Source organism: Drosophila miranda, chromosome XL (genome assembly GCF_003369915.1).
Source record: "Drosophila miranda strain MSH22 chromosome XL, D.miranda_PacBio2.1, whole genome shotgun sequence".
Lineage (NCBI taxonomy): Eukaryota > Metazoa > Arthropoda > Insecta > Diptera > Drosophilidae > Drosophila > Drosophila miranda.
The window spans coordinates 20,872,356-20,896,169 of record NC_046673.1 but is presented as its reverse complement, the minus strand read 5'-3'; the positions used below and the strand labels follow the sequence as shown (position 1 = coordinate 20,896,169).

At 45.8% G+C, this 23,814-nt stretch overlaps 9 protein-coding genes across 12 annotated transcripts; 5 read left to right on the top strand and 4 right to left on the bottom strand.

Moving 5' to 3' along the window:
• Nucleotides 1-147: 147 nt before the first annotated feature.
• LOC108152141 (chromatin accessibility complex 16kD protein) lies at nucleotides 148-1,039 on the bottom strand. Its single transcript, XM_017281246.2, has one exon. The coding sequence runs from the start codon at nucleotides 957-959 to the stop codon at nucleotides 552-554; it is 408 nt and encodes a 135-aa protein (XP_017136735.1). The 5' UTR covers nucleotides 960-1,039; the 3' UTR covers nucleotides 148-551.
• A 572-nt stretch (nucleotides 1,040-1,611) lies between these two features.
• Nucleotides 1,612-3,393, top strand: LOC108152131 (LSM12 homolog A). 2 transcript variants are annotated; one of them, XM_017281223.2, is made up of 5 exons: nucleotides 1,612-2,382; nucleotides 2,600-2,745; nucleotides 2,801-2,917; nucleotides 3,007-3,138; nucleotides 3,215-3,393. In XM_017281223.2, exons 1-5 carry the CDS (start codon nucleotides 2,238-2,240, stop codon nucleotides 3,362-3,364), a joined length of 690 nt encoding a protein of 229 aa, XP_017136712.1. In that variant the 5' UTR covers nucleotides 1,612-2,237; the 3' UTR covers nucleotides 3,365-3,393. The 2 variants fall into 2 exon arrangements, with proteins under 2 accessions (XP_017136712.1, XP_017136721.1); XM_017281232.2 differs by having other exon boundaries at nucleotides 1,614-2,382; nucleotides 2,600-2,733.
• A 255-nt stretch (nucleotides 3,394-3,648) lies between these two features.
• On the top strand, nucleotides 3,649-5,341 carry LOC108153584 (pleiotropic regulator 1). The gene is made up of 2 exons (XM_017283667.2): nucleotides 3,649-3,859; nucleotides 3,927-5,341. The coding sequence occupies exons 1-2, from the start codon at nucleotides 3,747-3,749 to the stop codon at nucleotides 5,233-5,235; spliced, it is 1,422 nt and encodes a 473-aa protein (XP_017139156.1). The 5' UTR covers nucleotides 3,649-3,746; the 3' UTR covers nucleotides 5,236-5,341.
• Nucleotides 5,342-6,052: 711 nt separating this feature from the next.
• On the bottom strand, nucleotides 6,053-12,658 carry LOC108153574 (ubiquitin carboxyl-terminal hydrolase 7). Of its 3 annotated transcripts, none has more exons than XM_033386873.1 (6): nucleotides 12,529-12,658; nucleotides 12,200-12,446; nucleotides 10,269-11,742; nucleotides 8,792-10,189; nucleotides 8,026-8,712; nucleotides 6,053-7,245 (listed from the first exon to the last, which is right to left on the bottom strand). In XM_033386873.1, the coding sequence occupies exons 3-6, from the start codon at nucleotides 11,541-11,543 to the stop codon at nucleotides 7,180-7,182; spliced, it is 3,426 nt and encodes a 1,141-aa protein (XP_033242764.1). In that variant the 5' UTR covers nucleotides 11,544-11,742; nucleotides 12,200-12,446; nucleotides 12,529-12,658; the 3' UTR covers nucleotides 6,053-7,179. The 3 variants fall into 3 exon arrangements, with proteins under 3 accessions (XP_033242764.1, XP_017139146.1, XP_033242761.1); XM_017283657.2 differs by having other exon boundaries at nucleotides 6,602-8,712; nucleotides 12,200-12,311; nucleotides 12,376-12,446; XM_033386870.1 differs by having other exon boundaries at nucleotides 6,602-8,712; nucleotides 10,269-11,736.
• Nucleotides 12,659-12,975: 317 nt separating this feature from the next.
• Nucleotides 12,976-15,001, top strand: LOC108153594. Its single transcript, XM_017283679.2, has one exon. It carries the CDS (start codon nucleotides 13,135-13,137, stop codon nucleotides 14,542-14,544), a length of 1,410 nt encoding a protein of 469 aa, XP_017139168.1. The 5' UTR covers nucleotides 12,976-13,134; the 3' UTR covers nucleotides 14,545-15,001.
• On the bottom strand, nucleotides 14,597-15,793 carry LOC108153614 (rhythmically expressed gene 2 protein). Its single transcript, XM_017283717.2, has one exon. The coding sequence runs from the start codon at nucleotides 15,768-15,770 to the stop codon at nucleotides 15,015-15,017; it is 756 nt and encodes a 251-aa protein (XP_017139206.1). The 5' UTR covers nucleotides 15,771-15,793; the 3' UTR covers nucleotides 14,597-15,014.
• Nucleotides 15,794-15,829: 36 nt separating this feature from the next.
• On the top strand, nucleotides 15,830-16,566 carry LOC108153622 (S-phase kinase-associated protein 1-like). The gene has a single exon (XM_033386919.1). It carries the CDS (start codon nucleotides 15,917-15,919, stop codon nucleotides 16,370-16,372), a length of 456 nt encoding a protein of 151 aa, XP_033242810.1. The 5' UTR covers nucleotides 15,830-15,916; the 3' UTR covers nucleotides 16,373-16,566.
• Nucleotides 16,567-16,686: 120 nt separating this feature from the next.
• On the top strand, nucleotides 16,687-18,301 carry LOC108153601 (26S proteasome regulatory subunit 10B). The gene is made up of 5 exons (XM_017283692.2): nucleotides 16,687-16,892; nucleotides 16,964-17,083; nucleotides 17,152-17,872; nucleotides 17,947-18,087; nucleotides 18,152-18,301. The coding sequence occupies exons 1-5, from the start codon at nucleotides 16,784-16,786 to the stop codon at nucleotides 18,252-18,254; spliced, it is 1,194 nt and encodes a 397-aa protein (XP_017139181.1). The 5' UTR covers nucleotides 16,687-16,783; the 3' UTR covers nucleotides 18,255-18,301.
• On the bottom strand, nucleotides 18,234-19,862 carry LOC108153605 (tRNA (guanine-N(7)-)-methyltransferase non-catalytic subunit wuho). Its single transcript, XM_017283704.2, has one exon. The coding sequence runs from the start codon at nucleotides 19,609-19,611 to the stop codon at nucleotides 18,421-18,423; it is 1,191 nt and encodes a 396-aa protein (XP_017139193.1). The 5' UTR covers nucleotides 19,612-19,862; the 3' UTR covers nucleotides 18,234-18,420.
• Nucleotides 19,863-23,814: the final 3,952 nt, after the last annotated feature.

Here is a 23,814-nt window from a genome sequence, read left to right as displayed (position 1 = left end):
TATATTTCAGAATTGAAGATTAATGGCTCCTAAACCTTATCCTGGCCACGATTCCATTCGTGGTTTCTGTATGTATAATTCTTGCAGTTAGAGAGAAAGAACAGTGTTAAGGATAGAATAGATTGTCAGGATGTCAGGAGCTCGGTATTTTTAGATGCACTATTGTTTCATTATACGTATTTATTTATTCTTAAAAACTGCACTTGCTCATATAGAGTATATTTGGAGACATACAAAACACGGAACTTAATTATATATATAATCTGCAGGAAGTAAATTATTAACGGCATAATCAAACGTTTAGTAACAGGAGCTGTCAGGAGCTCGGTATTTTTAGATGCACTATTGTTTCATTATACGTATTTATTTATTCTTAAAAACTGCACTTACTCATATAGAGTATATTTGGAGACATACAAAACACAGAACTTAATTATATATAGAATCTGCATGAAGTAAATTATTAACGGCATAATCAAACGTTTAGTAACAAGCAATGAGTGTAGAGAGGTGGTCGATTATGTGAGGATGGCGATGGGGGTTCTGGCGTATCATTCATCCGATTCGGACTCAGATTCGGATTCAGAATCATCATCGTCATCATCGCTGGTGGCACCGGAACGATTTAGCCGGAGCATTTCTTGGAATGTGTGCACACGTATCTTCTCTGGAACAATTTGCAGAAGAAACTCGAGATTCGAGCTCTTGTTCACCAGCTGAGAGAGATGCTCATACTTGAGGGTGTCACTTGTCTCCTTGGAACAAGAGGCCGCGTAGGCTTCTCGCGCCAAATGCTGCACAAAGAGCTCACTACATTTGGTCATCAGGAAGAGCACTTCATTCGTAATTAAGCCGGTGTCCATCGAGCTCTTCATGATTGTCCGCACCCGGCTGAGGGGGAGAACGGTCTCGGCAGTGGGGGTCCGTTGGTGCGGTGCTGTAGTTTTCGGCTCGACCATGTTGTCCGCGCGATTTACTATTTAATTTAAAGGCGGATGGACTGCATCCAAGCCGAAGATCTGTACATAAAATATAGTAATCGATATCGATATTTAGTAGCAAAACTGAGAGCTCCATGACAATTCCATCCCTGTATGGTGTAGTCCATTTAAAAAATATTCTTCAATCTGTAAACATTTTGTGACCTCTATTGCTTAGAAATAGTTGTGAAAAAGTAAAAAAAAAAACAGCCAATCGTGTAAAAAATTTAATAATTTGTTGGATAAAATTAAATGTTCAGCGCTGACGGTCATAGCACGCTGGTAAAACTAAATCGCATTTAAAAATCCGTAATATCATTTCCCAATCGTGAATAAAAAAGGACGATTAAGCTGAACCTATTTACGTCGTTCACTACAGGTAATAGTTCTTTTTTATATCTTCGTTCATAAACTACTTTCGGCTGCATACCAGGGCTGCAAAAACATCGATATATCTATAATTCCATTTGTGATTTTTTGGTTGGAGGCTTCTCGCTAGGAGATTGGTTTCCCACATCCTTTTAAATTGCGCTTAATTCGCTTTAAAGACTTCGAAATAATACTTTTCTCTCAAACGTAAAACAAATTATCTATTGCAAAGTTCTCAAACCATCGATATTATCGACAGTGCCATCGATGGTTTTGCAGCCCTACCTTGTTCGTGTGTTGACCAAACACTTTTTCGCATATTTTCCATTTTCTCAATTACAAAACAAAAAAACACGTATTTAAAATCGACTGTACGCTTGAACTCCATATAGATCAATAGTTTTTGGCCAACACAGCTGTTCGTTTCAAGCGGAAAGATTGAAACGAAGCGATTAGAAAATCACTTCTATGAAGCGACATCTACGCTAGAGGCAGAAACAGAAACGTGAATGTGAAAGCGAGTCCGCGGCGGCAAACGGCAACATCAAAACGAAGACCATAAGTAACAGACCCGTGGAAGCAGGAACAATAAGCTTACGTCCGTCAACCAGGTCCAGATCACACAGCTAGAACTCCACAACGTTCGCATGGTTCAATTGAATTTTTTTGATTTGTCATATTAATTGTTGTTTTGCATCACATCGCATACTCGTGTACTACGTGTTCAAAGTTGTGTAAACAATCGGAACGCACAAGCCAGCCAGCGCACAGTACATTCGTAGCGAAGCTCTGCAGGATTGAAAGCTGCCCAGCTCCTCCAACTCGACCCCCAGGCCAGGCCCTAGGTCGACTCCACTCCACTCTCCAAGTCAAGTCTACCAATTAAAGATGGCCGCTGCCACTGCAACCGCCGGCAATGCAGTGAACGACTGCTTCAGCATTGGATCCACAGTGATGTGCACAACCTGTTTCAATGAGGAAGTGGAGGGCGAGGTTCTCGCTTTCGACCATAACACAAAGATGCTTATCTTGAGTATCCTTTTTTATTGTCAAAAACCCAATTGAATTGTTGTAAAGAGTGAGTTGTGTCTGATGTGTTGTGGGCATCCCATTGATGCTTTTATATAATAGTTAAGACATCCAGAATTTGGTTCTCCGTACATCGCGCCAAAAATATTTGCTCCCCTCTTTCTTTCCCCGCTTCCCACTTTCCCACCTTTTTCCGCTGTTGCCTTTTTTCCCCAAAACAGAATGCCGATCGAAGACAACGGAGGAGCTGAGTGATATCTATGTGTTGAATCTTTCGCTATGCAGCAACGTGCAGGTGATCAAGGAGTGCAACGGGAACTTCGTCGCGGAACCGCAGAAGTTAAATCTGGAACAGGTGAGCAGCAACGTAAGCCGCAACGGAAGATGTGCGATAAGTTGTGAACCTTTAAATCTTTTTTCAGGTTAAAATGCGGCTGAAGAAAGCAGTGGAACGTCGTCGGGAGTATCTCAAGTCCCAGAACGCTGACGTGAGCTCAGAAGCACAAGAACTTTATAGAGCGATAGCCAAACAATATGGGGTACGCGTCGCACATTACTGTGTCTGGCAAAAGTCAATTTCCACATAATCTCATCTTGTTATCTTTTATTCGCATGCATGCAATCACAGTACAATGAAGTATCATGGCAGGGACTGAACATACAGATCCTTAACGAAGTCACCATTTCGCCACCGTACCGAGTGGACAACGTAGTATCGAGTTCAAACAACGAAACCTCGTGCAACTACATTAAGCGCATCGTAAGCCATTGCAGTTACAACCCCTGTTAGATGCATTTAAAAGTGTTCGTTCCGTTCGTTTACCAACTCCCGACAGATCAAACAGTTCTTCAACTCCAGAATTTCGGGGGCACAGGATAGTACTTCCAATGCTGCGGCCAGCACTTCGTCAGCGTCGGTCTCCCCAACATCTTCATCTCTGTCATCGAGTAATGCTGCTTCTGGGTCGCCGGTTCCCGCTAACTAATAATAAAAAACAAGACAAAACAATCGAAACGAAGTGAGAAATTTATTCAAAAGGTTTAGATTATATTCATATATCAGTGGGTGTGCGGGAGTGTCGAGCGGGTGGACGTGTATTTAACACTGAAAAAACGACTGGCGTCTGCTAAATTTATCTGAGAAGATGTTGAGATATAATGTGGAGGAAATGAGGAAAATGTGGTTTAAAATATAGTTCCTTCGTTTTCATTATTGCATGGTCTAAATCGATAGTCCAAATCGATAACCGATTTCAGCCCTCACAAGCGAATGTGCGTGCGTTCCTGGGTGAATGACAGTTTTGTCGGCTAGCAAAGAAGCCGCATTTTTGTTTTGTTTAGCTAAAGTACATTTAATTTATTTGATCAATGGAGGACGTGCAAAAGCACAGCGTGCACACGCTTATATTCCGCTCCCTAAAGCGCACACACGATCTGTTTGTCTCCAATCAAGGAAACCTGCCAGATGTCGACGACCGACTGTGAGTACCCCGGTTTGGATCCATATTAACAAAGCTCCAAGCTTCATACCCATTTTCGTTGACACAGGGACAAGCAGCGGCGGTCGATCAAGGCCAAAGATACCTATGGCTCCTTGCTTGACAGGGTTGCGACAGCCAATGAGCCCAGAAGGACACCATCAGGACATGCCGTGGAAAGACCACTGGCCATCACAGACGGGAGCACAGACACTGCTAACAGCATGTTGAAGTTCAATGCCGATGCGCGTCGCCCCGACACGGTGCTGTCCATACCGGGTAGCAATAGCACATCCCTCGTACGGGCCTCCATGCCCAACAATGGCAATGGACCCGGATCCAATGGCGCCAGCAATCTGCAGCTCATACCAAAGAAGGCACCCACCATACCGAAGCCCAAGTGGCATGCACCCTGGAAACTCTCCCGCGTCATTTCCGGACATTTGGGTTGGGTCCGTTGCATAGCTGTAGAGCCGGGCAACGAGTGGTTCGCCACCGGTGCCGGGGATCGTGTCATCAAAATCTGGGATTTGGCCAGCGGTAAGCTGAAACTCTCGCTCACCGGCCACGTGAGCACCGTGAGGGGAGTGGCAGTCAGCACCAAGCATCCGTATCTGTTCAGCTGCGGCGAGGATCGCCAGGTGAAGTGCTGGGATCTGGAGTACAACAAAGTGATCCGACATTACCATGGCCATCTGTCTGCAGTCTACTCACTGGCCCTCCATCCGACCATCGATGTGCTGGCCACCTCTGGGCGCGATTCCACGGCTCGCATCTGGGACATGAGGACCAAGGCCAATGTGCACACGCTGTCCGGGCACACCAATACGGTGGCTAGTGTGGTGGCCCAGGCCACCAATCCACAGATCATCACTGGATCCCACGACTCGACCGTGCGCCTGTGGGATCTGGCTGCCGGTAAGAGCGTCTGCACCCTGACCAACCACAAGAAGTCTGTGCGCAGCGTTGTGCTGCATCCATCGTTGTACATGTTCGCCTCCGCCTCGCCCGACAACATCAAGCAGTGGCGCTGTCCCGAGGGCAATTTCGTGCAAAACATCTCCGGCCACACGGCCATTGTCAACTGTATGGCGGCCAATAACGATGGCGTGCTCGTCTCTGGCGGCGACAACGGCACCATGTTCTTCTGGGACTGGCGCACCGGCTACAATTTCCAGCGATTCCAGGCCCCCGTCCAGCCCGGCTCCATGGACAGCGAGGCGGGCATATTTGCCATGTGCTTCGACCATTCGGGCACGCGTCTTATCACCGCTGAGGCGGACAAGACGATCAAGGTGTACAAGGAGGATGACGAGGCCAGCGAGGAGACGCATCCAGTCAACTGGCGGCCAGATCTGCTAAAGCGTCGCAAGTTCTAAGTTCTATCCAGTAGTCTGTAGTCCAACAAAATATAATCTATAATTTAAGCGATAAATTCCCCGAAACAGATTCGATTAAATAATGGTTGGTTCCCAATGAATTCTACATGAAATATAATTTATTTTCAATTTTAAACAGATTCAAGCTCCCACGTTTTCGATCGAACGGTTAGAAGGAAGGATGGGGGCTGCGTGTTCCGCCCTTACGGTATTTCTTGTTGCTCACGGCTTGGAATACAATACAACTCTGGGGGGAGTGGGATACAGTGTGGAATACAGCTCTGGGGTGGCGATCGGTAATCGCTAATCGATGATCGCCCCCACATAACCTTAAACCTAAAGATGTGGGGAGTCGGCTTGGCTGGAAAAGGATTCATGGATAGTCCCGATATTCTTATGGGATATTTGAGTTAACGGCTGTTCAATCATTTATATACACACATAAATATATATAAATAGATATAGCACTATATACTATACCATCAACATATGGGAATATTGAATTGATATATTTTGTTCGCACAATCGACTCGAATTTGTGGTTTTCCTTTGTTTTTTATTTTACACATAAATAATTTGTTAATTATTCTGTTTGCATAAATAATAGCATAGTAATAATGTAATATTTGTTGATATATATATATTTATATATATATATATAGTGTTTCTATTGCCTGGTCATGATGTAATTTTTGTTAGTTGGTTTTCTGTGTGTTCTTTCATACTCCGGGTACGGCACTGCACGCTTTGCTATATAATTTAACAAAGATTAAAACAAAAGCAGTCAACCTGGTTATATTATGATACATACGTTTGATTTTTGTTTGTTTGTTGTTTTTATTAATTTAAGATTATTATGTTGTCTAGTCCTTTGAATACACTTTTATCATTTCATGTTTTTAAATCACAAATAATTGTTTGAAACAAATCTTATATGCTCCTCTTCTCTCTATTCTCTCTGCTCTTCGCTTATCCTTCTGTCCCGTTCCATTTCGCAAGGGTTTTTTGTTGCTGTTGTTGTTGTTTACCGTTAGTTGGAATCTAACTCTACCTATCGCTGTCTCGCTCTCTCTCGTGCCACCAGCGCCTCTTTTTGCCGCCTACCAGCACTGTTGCTCTCACTGCTTATCTATGGTATATATGTATATCTTTATCTTTTGTTGTTTCACTTCTCTTCGCGTTCATCTCTTCTTTGTCAGGTGCGGCGTGTTCATTAATTTTCTTTTGCTGCTTTCCTGCCTGTGTTCCCAGGGAGGCGGACGAAACGCACAAAAAAACGCTTATATTTACAATGTACCAAGGTATGCCGGCATTTCAAACGAATCAATCGGATACGAGACTCCAATTTTGATTCGATACAATCCAGTTTTTAAATTAAATTACCGCCGTTAGGAATATCGTATTTAGGAAAAAAAAAAAATAATAATAATAATAATAAACATTCTTTGAAAGCCTTAGCCTAGATTTTGAAGTCACTAATGCAAGCGCAATAAGTCAGTAAATTTATAAACCTTTTTTTCCTCATGGACTTCGTGCCGTTGCCTGGGCTGGGGCCGGATCGGTGCGCAGACAGACATGCTCTGGGGTAGGACTGGCCGCACAAACACATTACAAATTGACCAGAGACGATTAATGAATACATTAGATGACTTAGATATAATATTATTTAAAAAAAAAAATTCTCGTCAATTTCAAGTTTGTGTTCAGGGGGAGGAGGGTTAAGGGTGCTTGCTTTTAAGGGGCATACAATTTTTGGGACACTTGTGGCTTTGAGCTGGATAGCTTCTAGGTTTGCTTAAAATTTCTATTCTCGGGCAACGTTGCCGTGCTATCGATGGATGTCGTCTCAGCTTCCTGTCTTGTCTTCCCCCAGTCGCATACACTCGCAGAACCATCATCCGTCTACTCCTTTGTCCCCTTTTTTGTGTGTGTTGTGTGTTTGAATTAATTGTAAATTTTGATCGCCTTTTCGGAGAAATTCAGCGAACTGCGCTTGCGTGACTTGTTGATGTGATCGAGGCGGACGAAACGCACAAGAAAACGCTTATATTTACAATGTACCAAGGTATGCCGGCATTTCAAACGAATCAATCGGATACGAGACTCCAATTTTGATTCGATACAATCCAGTTTTCAAATTAAATTACCGCCGTTAGGAATATCGTATTTAGGAAAAAAAAAAAAAAATAATAATAAACATTCTTTGAAAGCCTTAGCCTAGATTTTGAAGTCACTAATGCAAGCGCAATAAGTCAGTAAATTTATAAACCTTTTTTTCCTCATGGACTTCGTGCCGTTGCCTGGGCTGGGGCCGGATCGGTGCGCAGACAGACATGCTCTGGGGTAGGACTGGCCGCACAAACACATTACAAATTGACCGGAGACGATTAATGAATACATTTGATGACTTAGATATATTATTGAAAAAAAAAAAAAATTCTCGTCAATTTCAAGTTTGGGTTCAGGGGGAGAAGGGTTAAGGGTGCTTGCTTTTAAGGGGCATACAATTTTTGGGACACTTGTGGCTTTGAGCTGGATAGCTTCTAGGTTTGCTTAAAATTTCTATTCTCGGGCAACGTTGCCGTGCTATCGATGGATGTCGTCTCAGCTTCCTGTCTTGTCGAATTTTCTTCCCAGCCCCGCTCGCCTCCAGTCGCCCCCAGTCGCAGAACCATCATCCGTCTACTCCTTTGTCCCCTTTTTTGTGTGTGTTGTGTGTTTAAATTAATTGTAAATTTTGATCGCCTTTTCGGAGAAATTCAGCGAACTGCGCTTGCGTGACTTGTTGATGTGATCGAGGCCCAGGAAGGGCAACTGTCCGCTATTCGAGGTGCGGAAATTCTCCAAATTGATGACATCGTTGTCGTTCACCTCGGTGGTCAGGCCCGTATTGATCACGGTGAACTTGTAGTTCTCCCACTCCTTGTCCGGGACATTCAGACGCTTCTGGATGCGCTGCTTGAGGGCCCCATAGGACTCACCGTGACGCGCCTTGGTGAAGAAGGGTACGCCAAACGAGTTGTACAACTCCTTGCTGAAATGAGCAACCGGCAAGAGATATTCATTCTCGACCAGCTGCATCTCATCCGCGGGCACCTCCTCGATGCGATAAATTTTCTGTGCACTCTGTGTGGTGGTGATCGACGAGTCATTCGCCTTGAGCAGCGTATCCAGCGGTGTATCGTCCTTGCAGTGGGCCACAATCTTATGATTGCTAACCTTCATCAGGCGCAGCTTCTTGCGGCTATTCTCCATGAAGGTTATCTTCTTGGCCGCCTCCTCCAGCAGCCCCTTAACGTTGTCATTCTTGTTTGGATAGAGTACAAGCTCCTTCTCCTCCTTCAGATCGTTGGACACCCAAATGCACTTGAATTGCTTCTTGTTGTCCAGCTCATGGATGCTCAACGAAAGACGCTGATAATAGATGCGCTTCGGTGTGCTCTGCTTGGTGTACGAAACCAGATCCTTGACCGTTCCCTTGAGTAGATGACAGATGAATAATAAATGAATAAATTAGAGACTTAAAGGATTAAGGTCGGTGATCGTTACTACATACCTTGAATGTATAGGGCACTGCATTGCCCGCCGTCTCCTTGTAGCTGTTGATGCACATAAAGAACTGCAACTTCTGCGGATCCGTATTGAGGCGCTCGGCCACCGCATTAGTTAGCTGATCGTAATTATAACGATTCGACAATTCCAAGACAAAGTCCGGTTCATTGGGATTACACTTGTCGCTGAATATAATCTCAATGCGATAGACCAGATCCAGAAAGTAGTCCTCCACCGTTGGCAGATCCAGTTTCATGTCAACAGTCTCACGCTCAAAGATGAGTATCTGCCCCTGTAGATTGTCTTGCGGCAGATAGAGCACACTCTCGATGGGATCATTCAGATTGGCGATCTTCTTGTCGCCATACTCATCAAAGACGGTCAGCTCGGTGTCCAGGTCGAAGCCCAGCTTGCGGTTAACCTCCGGACACAGATCGATGAGGCGTCGGCTCTGCGGCTGCTGTGTACATCCAATATAATTGAGACGCTTGTTCTTGGCATCGTAATACTTGAGGAAGAGCAGCACGTCTGACTTGGGATTGAAGGGCGCCAGCGGTTCGCTGGTGTTCGGGGAGGCAAGCTCGAGGAAGATCACCCATGGCTTCTGTGATGTGGGTATCTGTTCAATGGAGCGCGATGCCTCAGCCTCAAAGTCGAAATAGAGAAACTTTTGCGTCTGGGCGGTGCACATGTTCCAAATGCGCATGCGACTGCGCGAGACGCCAAAGCCCTTGACGAACATTTCGACCAGTTCGTCGACGGTCTGGGTCTGCTTGAGCTTAAACGGACGCTGATGGGTCTTCTCCAAGTCGAAGAGACGACGCTTCTGTTGACCCTCAAAGTACTCCTCGAGTATGACATGCACCGACACATACAGATTGGCCTCGCTGCGCTCCTTGCGACGCGCCATCTCGATGCGCTTCTCCAGATCGAGACGCTCCACCAGATCACTGGATATCTCACTCTCAGGTATATCGCCAAGGACACGATCCAGTTCCGATTGCCTGATGTACACCAGCATATAAGCATTGCTGCATTTGGCATGGAACGAGATCTCATCATCCATGCCGCCATAATTCAGCTCAATGGCCTCCTGTTTGCGGCAACTGGAGACCACATCGTCATCAAACTTGAACCAGCGCCCATCGGCCTTTGGATTGATAAAGACCACATAGTGTCCGCCATGATTGTCGCCCGAATGCACCAGCACGGCATGAAGGACATAGTCCGCTGATGTCTTCTCGCCCTCAGCCAGATATTGATCGAGATTGATTTGTTCGTAGAACTCGAAACGATCGTTGTACTTAATCGAGCTGTCCGTAATGGGATCGTATTGGAAACGCATCAAATGCAAGTGCAGAACGGGTGGGAATGACGTGAAGATGACGCCCTTGCTGGCCTCCTACAAAAAGAACGAGACACGGATGAGAAACGGATCAAAAATATAATTATACAATATATGCAGACTGGCAGAGACTCACCTGTAAGCCATGGACGCCAGCATCGTATTTGTTGTCACCCTCGAGGGTTTCGGAGGCGACATAGTCCTGAAATGATTCGTAAATGTTCTTTTTGTCTTTGATATTTAGCTGGATATCGTAGAAGGTCTCATAGCGTGTGCTGTTATAGTCCACATTCTTGCATTTGATATACGATGACATTTTCCCCTCAAAGAGCCCCGGTATGGTCCCCTCGAGGCAGGTGCCCTTCATTTTCGACTCGAGCTTGTCGAGCAGAACGCGTAGGAACTCCTGGACATCGTGCTGCATGAACGAGTCGAGTGTCTCCCAGCCAAAGGATTTGGTTAGCTTCTTGGTGCCCACCGGACGATCGCCGAACTGCAGCTCGTGGAATACACGCTGCAGGGATAGGCCCACCGATTTGGTGCTATCGTCGGCCTCTGTGGGTATGCGATAGACGGCCAGGCGCAGCGAATTGGTAAAGTAGAGCGTCTGCAGCAGGGAGTTCATGTAGCAAGTGGCCCCCTGATTCTTGAGGCCCACATAGCCGGTGTGCTTCTTCGAATCCCAGAGAACGCCATGCGGGGCATCGGCTATGACATGCACCTCCAAGGTGATGCTGTTGTTGTGTATATAGCTCTTCTCCGAATCCTGCAGCTCCTGCCAAGTGATAAAGTTCGAATACCCATAGTCGTTCTCCTTCGAGTAGAACAAATGCTTGATGCGGGCCCGCGTGAAAGGCTGAGACTCGGCCTTGTGGCACTTGAGACGCAATTCGGCAATGGCATTGCACGACCAGGTGGGCGAATCATTCTCCCCGTTGCACTGCAGAAAGAAGCCCAATGCGCGGTCGTTCGGTATGACCATAATCTTCCATGGCAGCATCCGTACGTACACTGGCGGCGACAGACGCTGTGATTTCAATTGTCCCACATTATCCACCGTATAGCAGAATATGGTCTCCGAACGGAACTGATCATCCTTGTTCTCGTCGTCCAACGTCATTGTGTCCATTGTGGTAAACGATGAGGAGCTGCTGTCGGCCAGCAGCTGTTGTGGCGGCACGTTGCCGTTCTCGTTGGGCAGCTGGGTGACTCCACCGACCGCGTGCAATTGTGGGTGTATCAGATTTTTGAATTTGGGCAGCTGTGGTGGCGAATTCTGTTGTTGGTTTTGATTCTGGAGCTGCTGCTGCTGCTGTTGTTGCTGCTGGTGAAGATCGCTAGTGATTATCTCGACCTCTTGGGTGTCCTGGGTGTCCATTGCTTCGATGGTTTGTTCTGTTTCAATTTCCATCTTATTCGGGACTTGAATGGTGCTGAAAACAGGCGGTGTCGCCTCTCGGTTTCGACGGTATCACTATTTCTCCTCTTTTGCCCCCTTATGCTTTTCGAGTTTGCGCTGCTGCTTGGGTATGCCCCTTCGCTGGGGTCCTGTCCTTGGAGAGAGAGCCCTTGCGCTGTTGCAGTTGTTCGACCGAAAAAGTGTTCTGTTTCTGCAACAAATGGGTAAATGTCAAAATTACACAAACATCAAACCGCATAAATACATACACACACACGCACACACACGAACACCCAGAAGCTTGCGCCGACACCACATGGGCACACACACAAACGCAAATACAAACATACACACATGCAAATGAATATGTTCAAATATGCAGACAACCCACACACACATGCATAAATCATGTACAAGCTTTTGCGTGCATTCTTTTGCTACTTTGGCAATGACTCGGTTAAAAATTGCATTCTCTGCATTTATGCGGCGTTTTGTGATTATTTCGCAATTGCTTCTTTCTGCACAAAGGCAGGAGGAGGAGTTGGGGGAAGAAGCAGCAGCACCAGCTGACCAATACATACAATTAATGCGTCGTCGCCGCTGTGTTGCTGCCTCTATCTCCACCCCCAGCTTTACACATATAAATTTTTTTTTCTCACAACACTTACCTCTTTTTGCTGCTTATCGAAATTTCAATCTGTTGTATTTAACAATTTTTTGTGCCTGGGGCTCGTGGTCCGCACGCTCGCTGCGTGTTTGTCGGATTGAAGGGGTTTTGGGCTAGGGGTGATGGACAACCGCAATATAAATGTGTGTGTGCTTACTTTTCAACCAACCTACACACTTCTTCAACTCACGGCGTACGCTGTTTTACATATGTATGTGAGATTTTTGATTGTGTGCGTTGCACGTCGCCTTTTGGTAGAAAAAAGTGTTTGCCGAAAACATAAAATTTAGTATTCTTTGCAATTTAGTACTTGAATTTATAATATCTAACCTCGGGACGTATTTCACTCGGCACTGCTATATTCTGCTTTTCACACAAATGTTTTTAACTAAATTAAAGTTCATCTGGCAATTGGTTTTTTGTTTCTGCCTTGTTTTGTCGTTCAGGCGCTGGGAAACTGCTGTGAAAAAAAGAAGTATGGACAATGAGCAAAACGAGCCAGAAAATACAACGCATGCAATATGAAAACCACCCCATTTGCCCAATATACCTTGGAGACAAAAAGCCGATTTAGTCTTCAAGGTATGTTGCCCTCACACGCGAGGTGAGGTTTCGTACGAACCTTGCAATTTGCGTTGACTATTTTGGCCTGTTGCCCATACCCTTTTTTCAACTTATCCAACGAAGCCTGTATTTTTGCACACACCAATACGAACGTGATTAGGGACGCTTTTGAAGTAATCGAGTGCTATCGATACTGTACATATCACAAGAGAATGGCAACTATCGGCACTTCCGCGAGAATGGCTGGCTATCGCCGCAGTTTATTTACCAAATTTGTTTAGATGTTTTTTCTATTATCCTCTGTGCTGCCCTCTTGTTAACCGGTGTGCAGATTATAGTTACGCCCTTTGTGGGACCATACTCCAATGTAATATGCGTGTCTGTCAGCTCGCCGTGGCCGTCGGCTGCCTGCATGTGCTCCTCAGCTGCTCGGCCAGCAATCATTGGGTGCTGAAGGAAGACGAAATTACCCAAAAGCTGGACTCGCCCTTTCACATGCGCGAGCCACAGAACCTAATTGCCTTCCTGGAGCAGATACGATACAATGAGTACGTTGAGCGCTCCTACCTGGACCTGTTGCGAAAGCGGGAACAGATTGTCGAGCATTTGCGCTTCTCCATGCGGTTCGGGGAAGACCTGGCCGAACAGGCCAAGTGTGCGATGGACTACTACATGCTGGAAAAGCGAATGTCCTATCTGAAGATCACACCAGATCAACTGAAACGCATTAATCTTCCGGAGCAGAGTGACGTGAATCAACCGCACGGAAAGTCTAGTACTGGCACGAAACAACGTACCCTAGAGCCCATCTGCAGCAACTATCATAAGCTGAGTGTTGGCCCGGCCACCTATGACCACCTCGAAAGCTTCCAGCCAAAGATTATGGACTCGGCATATGTGGAGCGGGAGCATGACACCAATATCGGGACCGCTACCGTCGAACTGACGCGACGGTTTGCTGTTGACGGACTGCAGCATCATCCGGCGTCATGGAAATTCCACACGCTCAGCTCTTACTACTGGCGAATGCGGGGCAATGCTCGCGAGGCTCTACCCTGCGCCCGTCTAGCCACATTGCTGGCCCCGCCCATCTTCAAGGACATACCGCTGCTCAGTCTGGGCACAATACTCTTTCGGATGGGTCGCCTGATCGATGCCGATCTAATACTGACCGCTGCCGTCGAGCATGCCCCCAAGGTGGCGGAGAATCATGTGGTTCTCGCTTCAGCACTGGCCATGAAGCATGACTTCAATCGTTCCCTGCAGCACTTCGATGAGGCCGAACGCCTCGATCCCAGCACCCTGCCTCGCACCCAGCAGGTGCGCAACTTCATCAGCTGCCTGGAGAACCTCACGAAGAAGACCTCAAAGATGTACAGCTACGTAAAGTACATGAAGAACGAGGTGAAAGAGTTCAAGAAGCTCAAGTTTCATATATCCCAGAACCATGAGCGACTCGTACAGCAGCAGCTGCCGCTGGGTGCACGGCGCTTTCTCGACTCGAAGTCCAGTAACGATGATCTGCATCGTCGGGGCCAATACTGCAGTACGCGCACCCCAAACGGTTCCGACGAGCCGGTGCTTTTCTGTGATTTCTACTCGGACATGCAGATGCGGCTGGAGAGCAAGGACGTGGACATCGATGTGCTCGAGCGGGATCTGAAGGCCAACACTGATGCGGTCATCCGGCAGGTGTCGACGGAAATACGCAAGCAATTCAATCTCGAACAGCTAAAAGCAGCCAAGGCCCAAATGCCCGCCAAGGCCACAAAATCCACGTAGAACCCAAAGGAAAGGACACCACCAAACGCATTCCCTAAAAAACCAATATATATTTCGGGTCGGAACTTATTTTTAATCTGTTCAATAGTATTTACGACCGTGTGTGTGTCTGTCCCAGCATTTTCTTCCAAGGCTGGGACCATTTAATGTGTACATATATTAACAAAGATATTCAATAAGTCATCAGGTAATAGCTTAATCCGCATGTAAGGCTAGGCATGTAAGATGAGTCTGACTTTTTCACATCCCCAATACTCGTGTGGCATCGCATCGCATCGAGCAATTAGCATTCGATCAACGCAGAGCCGTGACTAAGTATGCGCGTATTATGTTAAGATTAGCCTTAGATTATGCATTACACACATAAAGATATATATATCTTTGTTTCGTTTCATAATTTTTGTAAACATAAGTGCAGCCAGTAAGTTATGCATTAAACAAAGAGGCGAAAGAATAATCACTGCGTCACGTCACCAGACAATCTCTTGGGTCTCGAGGGCCTTCAAAAGGGTGGCCAGGCTGGCGAACGAGTGTTTGTCGCCTTGTTTGTTTCCCTCCTTCGGCTGCACCAGCAATCCGCTCCAGCCACTGTTGCGGGCCCCAGCATAGTCCATGTCGAACTTGTTGCCAATGTGCAGGGCCTGGTCTGGGGAAATATTCAAACGCTCTAGTGGCATCTTAAAGATGCGCGCATCGGGTTTCATAACGCCAGCCTCGTAAGAGGTCAGAATAAAGTCGAACTTTCCGGCAAAACCCATGGCCTGGAGTACTTGTGGTAGGGACGGATCGAAATTGGATATAATGCCCACACATTTGCCAGAATCGCGGACACTCTGGACCAATTCGGCTGCTCCGTCGACATGCCGCCAGCCGGCGCTGGTGCGAAAAACCCGTACGAGCTGTTGCCCAATCGTGGCCAGCTTGTCGGCCGGCAGGCTGGCATCCACGCACCTAAACGTACCCGATACCAGCTGCAGCCACCAGGATTGCCAGTCAAGATTCGGTGAAGAGCGACCAAAATTTGGATATTCTTTGCTCATGATTTTGAACTGTTGTCGAAAGCAGCGCTCCAGCTGCTGCCTGTCGAGGCCAGTCACTCCGCATTCGGCTGCCGTCTTCTGGTATTGCTTTGGGGGATCTTCAAGCTTCAGCAGCGTGTCCGTTACATCAAACGTAACCAGGCGAAATCGTCGCAGATTTTGCATAAATTGGCCTTTCAACGACATTTTTCTCCAGTGTGACCAGGTTCTGAACTGCTCAAAATACTGAAATTATCGATATTCTCCCTCTATTTCTGCGGATCCGGATGACATCAAAACTACTGTATCTGAATTATGTAAAACAGTGAATTATTACACTTCTCATTTCTGGAATGGACAACAAGACAACTGTAAAGCTGCAGTCCTCTGATGGGATGATTTTTGAAGTTGACATCGATTGCATTACCAGGTGTTCAGGCACAATAAGGAGGATTCTTGAAAGCTGGGAGGATGATGAGGATGCCGCTGTGCCGTTGGAGAATATAGATTCGGACATTTTGAGGATGGTGCGACAGTGGGCCGAATTTCATTTTAAATTAGATTTCACTGAGGATCAAGAATACCGATGGAAACAAAATTTCGTCAGCGTGGACCAGGCCAAACTCTTTGGTTTGATAAAAGCCGCCAACTATCTGGATATCAAGAAGCTGCACAATTTGACTTGCAAGACCGTGGCCGATATGATACGAGGCAAGAAACCCGAGGCAATACGCAGAATTCTCCTCATTCCGGATGACGACACCTCTTTTGAAGAGAGCAGGGACAAGCCTCATTTCCTTTGGCAATAAAGTATCTATGATAAAAACCAATCCCAAGAACTAAATTCGGGTGCATGTATGTATTTGGCCGTATATTTTTATTGAACAGTTATCGATTGCCAATGTTGGTCACTACGGATGCAAAACCATCAATGTTCTTTCGAAAATCTTTAGCATACATTTTTTTAAAACCTACAAATTGGTATACAATTAAATAAACTAAATGATTTTACACTTCCAATATGGGAGCGGAGCTGTATTCTGCAAAGCATTTGAGACTTTTTCCCCTCAAACGATACATCGATCATCGAAAAATATATCGATCCATCGCATGATTTCAAAGCCATCGATGGTCTTGCAGCCCTAACAAAAACTGCAGATTCACCATACGAATTTTGTAAAACCTTTTCTTGAAACGAGTATAAATATTTTGCCTGCAAAATGACTGTGACTGCCACTCCGATGCCCGATAATATGCGGGTTAAGGCACTGTCCGACTACAGAAAGAAACTACTGGAGCACAAGGAAATCGAAGGGCGTCTGAAAGAAAGTACTGTCAGACGTTTTCCCAATTCTGGCAAAGCAAGCATTTAACATTAATTTCGTTTCCTTTTGTTGCAGAACGTGATGAGATCAAGGAACTTACTAAACTGTATGACAAGTCGGAGAATGATCTGAAGGCGCTGCAAAGTGTGGGACAAATCGTGGGTGAAGTCCTGAAGCAGCTAACTGAAGATAAATGTAATGTTTACACATACATACTTGAAGTGCAAAGATTTTTCGTCATAGTTTTCCTTCCCACTTTTCAGTCATTGTGAAGGCTACCAACGGGCCCCGCTATGTGGTCGGGTGCCGGCGCCAGCTGGACAAAGCGAAACTGAAGTCTGGCACTCGTGTGGCACTGGATATGACCACACTGACCATAATGCGTTATCTGCCCCGCGAAGTTGATCCCTTGGTGTACAATATGTCGCATGAGGATCCCGGAGATGTTACATATTCGGCCATCGGTGGTCTCACCGAGCAGATTCGAGAGCTGCGCGAGGTGATTGAGCTACCCCTACTCAATCCGGAGCTTTTCTTGCGTGTCGGTATCACTCCGCCCAAGGGTTGTCTGCTATATGGACCGCCTGGTACGGGCAAAACACTCTTGGCCCGTGCCGTTGCCTCCCAGTTGGATGCAAACTTCCTCAAGGTCGTGTCCTCGGCCATTGTCGACAAGTATATTGGCGAAAGTGCTCGGCTCATCCGAGAGATGTTCAACTATGCCCGCGATCACCAGCCCTGCATCATATTCATGGACGAAATCGATGCCATTGGCGGCCGTCGCTTCTCTGAGGGCACATCGGCGGATCGCGAGATCCAGCGCACGCTGATGGAGCTTCTCAACCAAATGGATGGCTTCGACTCCCTGGGACAGGTGAAAATGATCATGGCCACAAATCGCCCCGACACCCTCGATCCGGCCCTGTTGCGTCCTGGTCGTTTGGATCGTAAAATCGAAATTCCACTGCCCAATGAGCAGGCACGGTAAGTTGTTTGCAACGATACCCCATAGCTATGCCATACCAACCTATATTTTGCTGCTTGTGTGCCATACTTAGACTGGAGATTCTCAAGATTCATGCTCTGACAATCGCCAAACACGGGGAGATCGACTATGAAGCCATTGTCAAGTTGTCGGATAACTTTAATGGCGCCGATTTGCGGAATGTGTGCACTGAGGCTGGTCTCTTTGCCATCAGGTGAGTCCCGGCGCCCAAAAGCCAAAAGTCATTCTAATATCGAATTATTATTATTTTTCTGCAGGGCTGAGCGCGAGTATGTCATCCAGGAGGACTTTATGAAGGCTGTGCGCAAGGTATCGGAAAACAAGAAGCTGGAAAGCAAGTTAGATTATAAGCCAGTCTAATGGCATCAAATGATCCTTTAATAAAGATTAAATTACACACATCTAAACACACATAAATATTTATATATATATATAATATGTTCATGTAACAGATTTGTCAAACATAGTCCGTTAATTGTGTCCGATAAACTAATTAAATGCTATGTAAAGATACGAAGTATGTAAATTATCCACATTTTTGCTGCTTCTGCTCCTCGATGCGACGCTTCTTGCGCTCCAAGTAATCGCTGACATTGTCGAATCGTTTCTTAAACCAAACAGACAAGTCCTCGGGCATGAATGCGGCCACATCTAGATTGTCTAAGACCATCTTCAGCCAACCCTCTGGCAGGCCAGAGGCCCTCTCGCCATTCCTGCTATCGTACACCCTCAGCGTTAATCGTTCATTCTCTGCTCCAGTCACATAGATCCGGTCATCGGTCAATGCAAAATTGCATATATTCCATGTGCCCGCTTCGGCACGCACCAGTTGGGTGGAGGTGATGCTCCAACTCTCTGTGGTTGTCTGCTCCAGCCGATACACGCCAATCGCGTCCACATAGTCATAGAAGAGCACGGCCACCTCATATGTCTTTTCGGGCTCCAGTTGACGCACCAGCATCCGCACAGCTGGTGCGGGAAGCTCGTGAAGCAGCAGCTCCTTGCCGCAAGTGTAGTTCCAGACACGCAGCGTCTTGTCGCCAGAGGCCGAGATGATGTGCTGTTCCGTGAGCATGGCCAGGCCAGACACGAACTCCTTGTGACCCAAGCAATAGCTGTGTATGTCGAACGTTGCCGGATAGTTGGTGACCCGTATCTTGTCGTCGCGGTCACATGTGATAATATACTGTTGGTCCTCCGACCACAAGACGTCATAGACAATGCTCAAATGTCCCAGAAGCAAACGTGGCGAGGCATCCACCTCAACACAGTCGTATTGATAGCAATCTCCCGTTTTGTCAGTGACCAGAACGGAGCTGCCATCGCTGCAGAACCTTAGGGCGCTTGATGCACGTGCGAGTGGGCGTATAGAGAGGAGCTGAGCGTTCTCAGGGCGACTTTTGTAGAGCAGCACTGCCTTCTGGCCAACTGTAGTCAGAGCCAACAGTTGGCGATCTGGAGAGTAGGTCACATTTTGTATCGATACCTCGACCTTGACAGATCCTGTTGCTTCCTTCAAGGCTGCAGGCTGTTGCTTTGAGCTGCTGGCCGGGTGGCCAGGCGCGGGGACTGTCTCGACCGTTTTTAATCCACACGTGGTTAAATCCGGTGGCAATTCGATTTCCTTGAAGATTTGCAAGTCGCCCGGATTCAGGAAAAGCACCTTTCGGCCGTGGCCAATAACCAGCTCGGGTTCAGCGAAAAAAATTGTTGCCATGTTGCCGTTACCGCCTACGTTCCGTATCGTATCCTTTCTGCTTAGGCCAAAAAAACGAGCGTCAGGACTGGTTATTTTCCCTTATTTTTTTGCTATCGATGTGCTTAACACAAAAAAAACAGGAATCAGGAGCCGAACCAAAAGCGTTTTATTCTAAAAATTTTGACATTTGTGCCTACGGCCAGTGGCGGCTCCGCGTTTTTTTCCTTTATGAAGGAAAAAACTCTACACGGTACACGGTGGCTACGCATTTGCTACATAATGGAAGGAAAATTTGGGTGTTGACAACAGGCAACACGGCCCAAAAAATGCAACGTATGCAAGGTGAAATCTACCCCATTTGCCCAATATACCTTGAAGAGACTAGAAGCCGATTTTGCCTTCAAGGTATGTTATCGTCACACGCGAGGTGAGGGTTCGTACGAACCTCGCAATTCGTCCCCGCTATTTTTGCCTGTTGCCCATACCCTTCTTTATAGCCCATTCGAAATTACGACTCATTTTTTCGTCGCAGGAAAGAGCACTTATCAGCGGACTTGACGATAAGATAAACAGTCTGACCCTCAGAAATATACCGAAATAAACGTCACAGTTTCAAAATATACCAAAAATGTATTGACGAATTATTCCATTCCAAAATTCCATCATATTCCTCAATTTTAATATTGGGTTGAATATTACTAGCTAGCTAGGACTCTCATCACTGATCTCAAAGTTTTATCCGATTGATGAATTACTTTCTTACAAGACTGGTTCGATTTCAGCTCTCATCTTCATTGGGTTGTTTATAAAATAAGGTTTAAAAAAAAGGTCAATAGAAGTTTTCACATAAATAATTGTTGTACATGGTATCTACACACTAACTACAAATTTGCTGCACATTAACTACATTTGCTTGTAATTATCAAAGGCGAAACGTTTGAAAGTTTTTTGGTCGCTCTTTTCATATAGGCCCCATGGTGGTACCAGTGTGAAAAACGTCCGTTATCCATGGCTTTTTTCTGAAATTTTTGAAAAAATTGATCAGGAATCGATGCTTTTCACGGATTTTTATAAGATGTGACTTTACACCATATCTATCTGAGCTAGAAAAGGTGACTAAAATCAGCGTGATAAAATCCTAATGAGATTTACGGTCTGACTCCCAAAAATATACCATTTAATTTTCAAACTATATCGTAAATATGCCGATGAAAAAACTATCGACTGGATAGTAAAATTGCGCGCCTATATTTGATAGTGAGTGAGTGACAAAGCTATGAATGCAAATAATTTATGACGGAGTAACAAAGTGTCCATACCATATGTTTTTTTATCTGATATTTATAGGCAAGGGCGTACCAAGGGAGGAAGATGCGTTTGATGGATGTGGTACAATGCCAGGTACGTTGTTTGCTATTCAAGTTGAAACATTTTTTTGTCATTTGGTTCGCTTTAAAACACCTATACCGTCCGTTACTGTTTTGTTTCGAACTCAAATTCATATATCCATTTTTTTTCACCAGTGTAAATGTTATGTATATAAGATAACTCATACTACTGGCATGTTGCTAGTAATTTGAGCACTTGTTGCTTGTCAGCCGGTTACTTCTGTGCCAGTATTGATATTTGTCCGTTATTTTGTGTTATTCACATGTTCTGCAGTGCGTTTGCGTAGATGTAGTCAAAACGGAACTAAAAGCGCAATTGTATTGTGTAGCATATCACATACAACGATTGTTGTGTGTGGCGGTGCCACTCGAGCTGGTCGGGGGTGTATCGGGCAGGACTGGTGCACGCGCTGGCTCCGGCTGTATGATCGGTAGTATGGGGGGGTTCCTATACTGGTCCTTTCCTATACGTGCTCGCGTCGATACCTTATCTTATTATTATTTTTTTCGCGTGCGATACCCTGCGTATGACCGTATGACTAGTGTTAGGGGGTTGGGGAAGGAGGATGAGGAGGCTGGGGGAATTAGAAGGGACAAAGGAATTAAGGGGACAGGGAAGTGGGCTTCCGCGTTGCATATCCGAACCGACGGGTAGCTGTGCTGGTGTTGGATGCAACAGCCATGGCCCTCCCAACCTTGATCATCCTAATTCCGAAGAAAATATGGCTTATGGATGATCCCTTTTCTCGCCGGGGGTCATACCTCACTCTCCCTCATCGATCCCTGCATGGCTCCTAAACAAAAATCTTCTAACAATTCATTTCCAAATCTTTAACAATATTTATTTTTATCGATAGTGCCTAAAGCTAAATACATGGGTAGAAGGAAAATGATATATAGTTATGGGGTGAGTATAAGCTAGGGCAATAAGAGAATTAAAACTATAGGAATAATAATTTTAAATAATAGGAATAAAATATATGTTCTCTAAATCAGGTGGTAGGGTACTGGGAATAATTTAACGAATAATAACAATAATAATGAATATTTAAGTAGGAACTTTTGTAATTTAAGATTTCTTCATTTTCGGTATTTTTGTATTAATGCAGAAGTAAGGGTAACTAATCACCGTCGCATAGGTGTGAAGCACCTGCTGCCGCTGATCTGCGCTTACAGCTTCCAAAGCTCTTGAGCTTTGCGTGGGCTTAAGGCCTCTTTACAACAAAAAAAAAACTCCAACATAATTTAGGGAAAAATCAAAGACTACGGGCGACCGGGCTCATGTATGGTTTTTTCTTTTGTCTCTTTATGTTAAAAGTTTATAAACGTTAACTGGGAGTTTGTTCACTTACGTACTTTCATGTTCCGGCCACGTCCAAAAGATCTTTCGGCGAGGGGAATACCTGTAAGTTTTAGAGAGAGAGCACACACACATGCACACGCATGACCACGGCTAACACCAGATTATCTTGATCTTCTTTTTCTTTTTGTTTAGGGCTTTTTTTTTTTTGAGCATATATAGTTCATAAATCAAATTATTCCATCTTTAACTTCTATATTTTATACTTTATTCAATATTTATTCGTTTATTTAGATTCGTTGGGGTAGGTCTTGATCCATAGACCAAGGTGTGGGCGCACGGAAAAAGCTCCAAGCAGCTGGTTTCGTTTTATATGCACAAAGGGGTCAACGGCCTAACAAGCGCACATAAGTTCTTTGGGAATAAACGCACAATGGGCCACAAGAGCATCATACGAGTTCTGCCCGTTCCGTTGGGGTTTATTTAATACATTTAACCTTCACATGTCATGATCTGGCTTTTAGGTTAGGGCGAAGCACGGTGACAAAAAAAATTCGGGTCAGGGTCTCTTTTTCCTTGGACGGGTCTGGTTATTCCTGGCAAGGAAGATCACTTGGCACTTTTTGTTTAAGGCTCTTGGCCCGGTGGCTGGATGGCTCACTCTCGGTCGCGACGGCTCGCGTTGGGGCGGCGAAGAGCTCGCTGCTGCCGGCGCTAAAGCTCGGAAACGGCTGAGGGGCCGCTCTCTGTCGGCGCTGAAGCTCGGGAACTGCTGAAGGGCTCGCTGTGGTGGATGGCGTTGGGGCTTTAGGTGGAGCTTCCCAACTCTACGGTGGACCGCGTTGGCGGAGGGCGTTGGGGCGTTGGGTGGAGCTTCCCAACTCTACGGTGGCCCGCTTTGGGGCGATCGTCAGAAAATTCGCACCATCCTCTGCACCGTGGATCGGGGATTGGTTTCTCGTCTGGGTGGATGGGGTCTTTCTTCCGAAAGGCCGGCGGATCGTGCTGGTCTCCCAAGAACTTTTATTTGATTTTTACCTTTTATAAATTTTTTTTTTTTTTTTTGAGCTGGATAAGTACGTCCGTACTGTTCGGATACCACGAGGAGAGAGACAGCTGCTTCTCCCGGAAATCAAGGCCTCATCCCCTCGTTCTTCCCTTTTTCTTTATCGATTTGTCAAAATGACAGTGGGAGGAGGAGGCCGATTAAAACGTCAGCCAAACAAAATAATATGGGCAGCCCACGGTGACGAAGCGCACCCAGTAGATGGCGTGTTAAAAGCTTAGCTTTCTTGGACCCAACAGAAGACTTAGCCTATTCGCGTAGCATAATTTTAGGGAAAATTAAGACGTCGATGCAAACAATTTTTTCTTACAACAAGCGCACTACATAATCCCCCCCACTTAAATCTCGCTTGGGGTGGGACACCCAAAGTGGGATCCGCGCTTGTAACAATTCATGTCAAGGTTTTATATCCTTGGTATGAAATTTGCCTACAAGGCGGCCTTGAAGATCTTCAAGTTCGTAATAGC

Coding starts and splice junctions, on each gene's coding strand:
- LOC108152141 (XM_017281246.2), bottom strand. CDS start 959: ATGGTCGAGCCGAAAACTACAGCACCGCACCAACGGACCCCCACTGCC.
- LOC108152131 (XM_017281223.2), top strand. CDS start 2,238: ATGGCCGCTGCCACTGCAACCGCCGGCAATGCAGTGAACGACTGCTTC. Junction 2,383..2,599: donor CACAAAGATGCTTATCTTGA/GTATCCTTTTTT, acceptor TCCCCAAAACAG/AATGCCGATCGAAGACAACG. Junction 3,139..3,214: donor GCAACTACATTAAGCGCATC/GTAAGCCATTGC, acceptor AACTCCCGACAG/ATCAAACAGTTCTTCAACTC.
- LOC108153584 (XM_017283667.2), top strand. CDS start 3,747: ATGGAGGACGTGCAAAAGCACAGCGTGCACACGCTTATATTCCGCTCC. Junction 3,860..3,926: donor CCAGATGTCGACGACCGACT/GTGAGTACCCCG, acceptor TCGTTGACACAG/GGACAAGCAGCGGCGGTCGA.
- LOC108153601 (XM_017283692.2), top strand. CDS start 16,784: ATGACTGTGACTGCCACTCCGATGCCCGATAATATGCGGGTTAAGGCA. Junction 17,084..17,151: donor GCAGCTAACTGAAGATAAAT/GTAATGTTTACA, acceptor CCCACTTTTCAG/TCATTGTGAAGGCTACCAAC. Junction 17,873..17,946: donor CTGCCCAATGAGCAGGCACG/GTAAGTTGTTTG, acceptor TGCCATACTTAG/ACTGGAGATTCTCAAGATTC.
- LOC108153574 (XM_033386873.1), bottom strand. CDS start 11,543: ATGGAAATTGAAACAGAACAAACCATCGAAGCAATGGACACCCAGGAC. Junction 10,190..10,268: donor CTGGCGTCCATGGCTTACAG/GTGAGTCTCTGC, acceptor TTCTTTTTGTAG/GAGGCCAGCAAGGGCGTCAT. Junction 8,713..8,791: donor CAGTGCCCTATACATTCAAG/GTATGTAGTAAC, acceptor CATCTACTCAAG/GGAACGGTCAAGGATCTGGT.
- LOC108153622 (XM_033386919.1), top strand. CDS start 15,917: ATGGACAACAAGACAACTGTAAAGCTGCAGTCCTCTGATGGGATGATT.
- LOC108153594 (XM_017283679.2), top strand. CDS start 13,135: ATGCGTGTCTGTCAGCTCGCCGTGGCCGTCGGCTGCCTGCATGTGCTC.
- LOC108153605 (XM_017283704.2), bottom strand. CDS start 19,611: ATGGCAACAATTTTTTTCGCTGAACCCGAGCTGGTTATTGGCCACGGC.
- LOC108153614 (XM_017283717.2), bottom strand. CDS start 15,770: ATGTCGTTGAAAGGCCAATTTATGCAAAATCTGCGACGATTTCGCCTG.